Source organism: Nematolebias whitei, chromosome 11 (assembly GCF_014905685.2).
Source record: "Nematolebias whitei isolate Nwh7 chromosome 11, NemWhi1, whole genome shotgun sequence".
Lineage (NCBI taxonomy): Eukaryota > Metazoa > Chordata > Actinopteri > Cyprinodontiformes > Rivulidae > Nematolebias > Nematolebias whitei.
Genome location: NC_056508.1, coordinates 46,567,628 through 46,569,852, shown reverse-complemented (window position 1 = coordinate 46,569,852; position 2,225 = coordinate 46,567,628). Strand labels below are relative to the sequence as shown.

Below are 2,225 nucleotides of genomic sequence, written 5' to 3'. Positions count from 1 at the left end.
CCCGAGACCTGAGTCCAGAACAAGAGGAAGATGATGGATGGATGGATCTCTCTGAGGTTTTGGTCCATTGATCCATCTCCTGCTCCATCCCTCAGGAACTGGACTCCCAGACACCTGGACTCCAACTTTCTGGGTGAGAACCTCAGACTGAGGAGCTGCTGAAGGTCCAGACACCAACAGAACTGCATCATCTGCAACAAACAGAGAGAGTTCACCAGGAGTCCAACCTGCTCGACTTTGTGCTGCGCTCATGGTTCTTCAGGGACCAGATGGACTTCAGTGGTCCTGGAACCGTGACTAGACTGAACCAATGGGTTAAAACCGTTTTCTTTCTCCACAGGATCCACCGGCTCCAAATCCAGACGAACAGCGGTGGGGTGACCTCGGCTGGGAGGTCCCTCCCCTCCCAGAATGCTCTCTGCTCTGTCCGAGGTCTTCGTTGATCCGGGCCTCCTCCCAACTGGACCTCCCGGTTCAGACCAAAACTGCTCAGAACCCACCTGACAGGAGTCAAAACTGCCTCGCAGAGCCTCCTCAGCTCCAGCAGCATGGGGAGGAGGCGACATCATCATCCTCAGCGGGGCGACGAAGGGTTGGAGGAGAGATCGGACCGACGATCCAAGAACCGAAGGTTTCTGCTCCGGCTGAAGAAGAGGAGGCGCAGAGACGAGATGAAGAGCCGCAGAGCTGCCCGCTGTGTTTACGGGCCTTCCCTCCAGGGTAAGAGCTGCCGGACCTGTTCCGGAGTCTGTTAGCAAAATAAAATCTGAAAATGTCCTGAAAGTCCTGTGACTCCGTCTCCAGGTCCACGCAGATGGACCGGGACGGCCACCTGGCCCAGTGTCTCTCTGAGCTGGACGTGGACATGACCTGGTGAGGGGACGGGACACTTCGGGACCCCCTCGGATGGACGAGGAACTGCTCAGAGCTGCTGACGTGTCCCCAGGTTGGGACTCCGAGAAACTGGACCTCTGGGGCTCAAGTCCAGATCAGAGTTTAGGTTTTATCGAAGCAGATGACTCAAACTCCGATTCTGTATCTGCTGTTTTGTTTTGGTCGGAAATAAAATAAGAGCTGCTGATGGACGCCCGCGTTTCATTAACGACAATTTATATGAATTGGTTGCAAAAGTATTAACCCCCCCCCCCCCCCCTGAATTTTAGTCACCCCTGGTTTACCCCCCCCCCCCATCAGTTGATTGACAGCTCGAGTTTGAACGTTAGTGCAAGAAATAATTCTCGATTCAGTTAAATTGTGATTATAAAAACTGAAAAGCATAAATATTGCAGCTCTGAAGCTCCGACCTTTAACCTCGTTCATTGAGCTCCACTTGATCTAAGCCTCAGGGAGGTGCACCTCTAAGGTCTACCACAAGAAAAAGACATCATGAAGACCAAGGAACTGTCCACACAGGTCAGAAAGTTGTGGAGAAGTACGGGTCAGGTTATAAAATGTCCCAGAACCCTGAACGTCCCACAGGAGCTTCAAATCCATCATTCATTCATTCATTCATTCATTCATTCATTCATTCATTCATTCATTTCTGCAGTTTAGTCTCACTGAGTCACGAGGACTCATTTACAAGAGAGACCTGGTTTAGAGACAATAGTTCAAGTCAACTTTGTCGTTTCCAGCACATGTGGTACATGAGGTGGAACAAAATTATGTACTGGTACTCAATGTCCCGGTTACATCCATAAATAGCAAAATATAAAGTATAAAAAGAAACGATAAATAAGAATTAAAGATAAACGCTAAACACTAATGTAAAATAATGCGGTGCAACAACAGCAGCCTGAACATGAGTCTGTGGTGAGCAGATGGGTATGAATGAATGAATACAGCAGCACGAGATCAGCAGCATGGATAATCAGCAGCATGAAATAATCAGCAGCATGAGATAATCAGCATGGATCATCAGCAGCAAGAGATAAGCAGCATGGATAATCAGCAGCATGGATATCAGCAGCATGAGATAATCAGCAGCATTAGATAATCAGCAGCATGAGATAATCAGCAGCATGGATAATCAGCAGCATGAGATAATCAGCAGCATGGATAAACAGCAGCATTAGATAATCAGCAGCATGGATAATCAGCAGCATTAGATAATCAGCAGCACAAATAAGTCACGCATCGCCAGTTAAAGTGGCATTAGTGATTATTTTTTCTTAGTGATCATCCTGGTTAGGGGATTAGTGAGTAACAATTTTATGGAAGCTGTT

At 48.0% G+C, this 2,225-nt stretch overlaps 1 protein-coding gene across 1 annotated transcript in view; it reads left to right on the top strand.

Annotated features, from left to right (window-relative positions):
• si:ch73-70k4.1 (Fanconi anemia core complex-associated protein 20) overlaps positions 1 to 877 on the top strand; it is a 19,156-nt gene extending 18,279 nt beyond the window's left edge. Inside the window, exons 3-4 of the mRNA XM_037684556.1 lie at positions 341 to 720; positions 805 to 877. Of these exons, the coding sequence (XP_037540484.1) occupies positions 341 to 720; positions 805 to 877 (453 nt within the window). The remainder of the gene's footprint in view (positions 1 to 340; positions 721 to 804) is intronic.
• Positions 878 to 2,225: the final 1,348 nt, after the last annotated feature.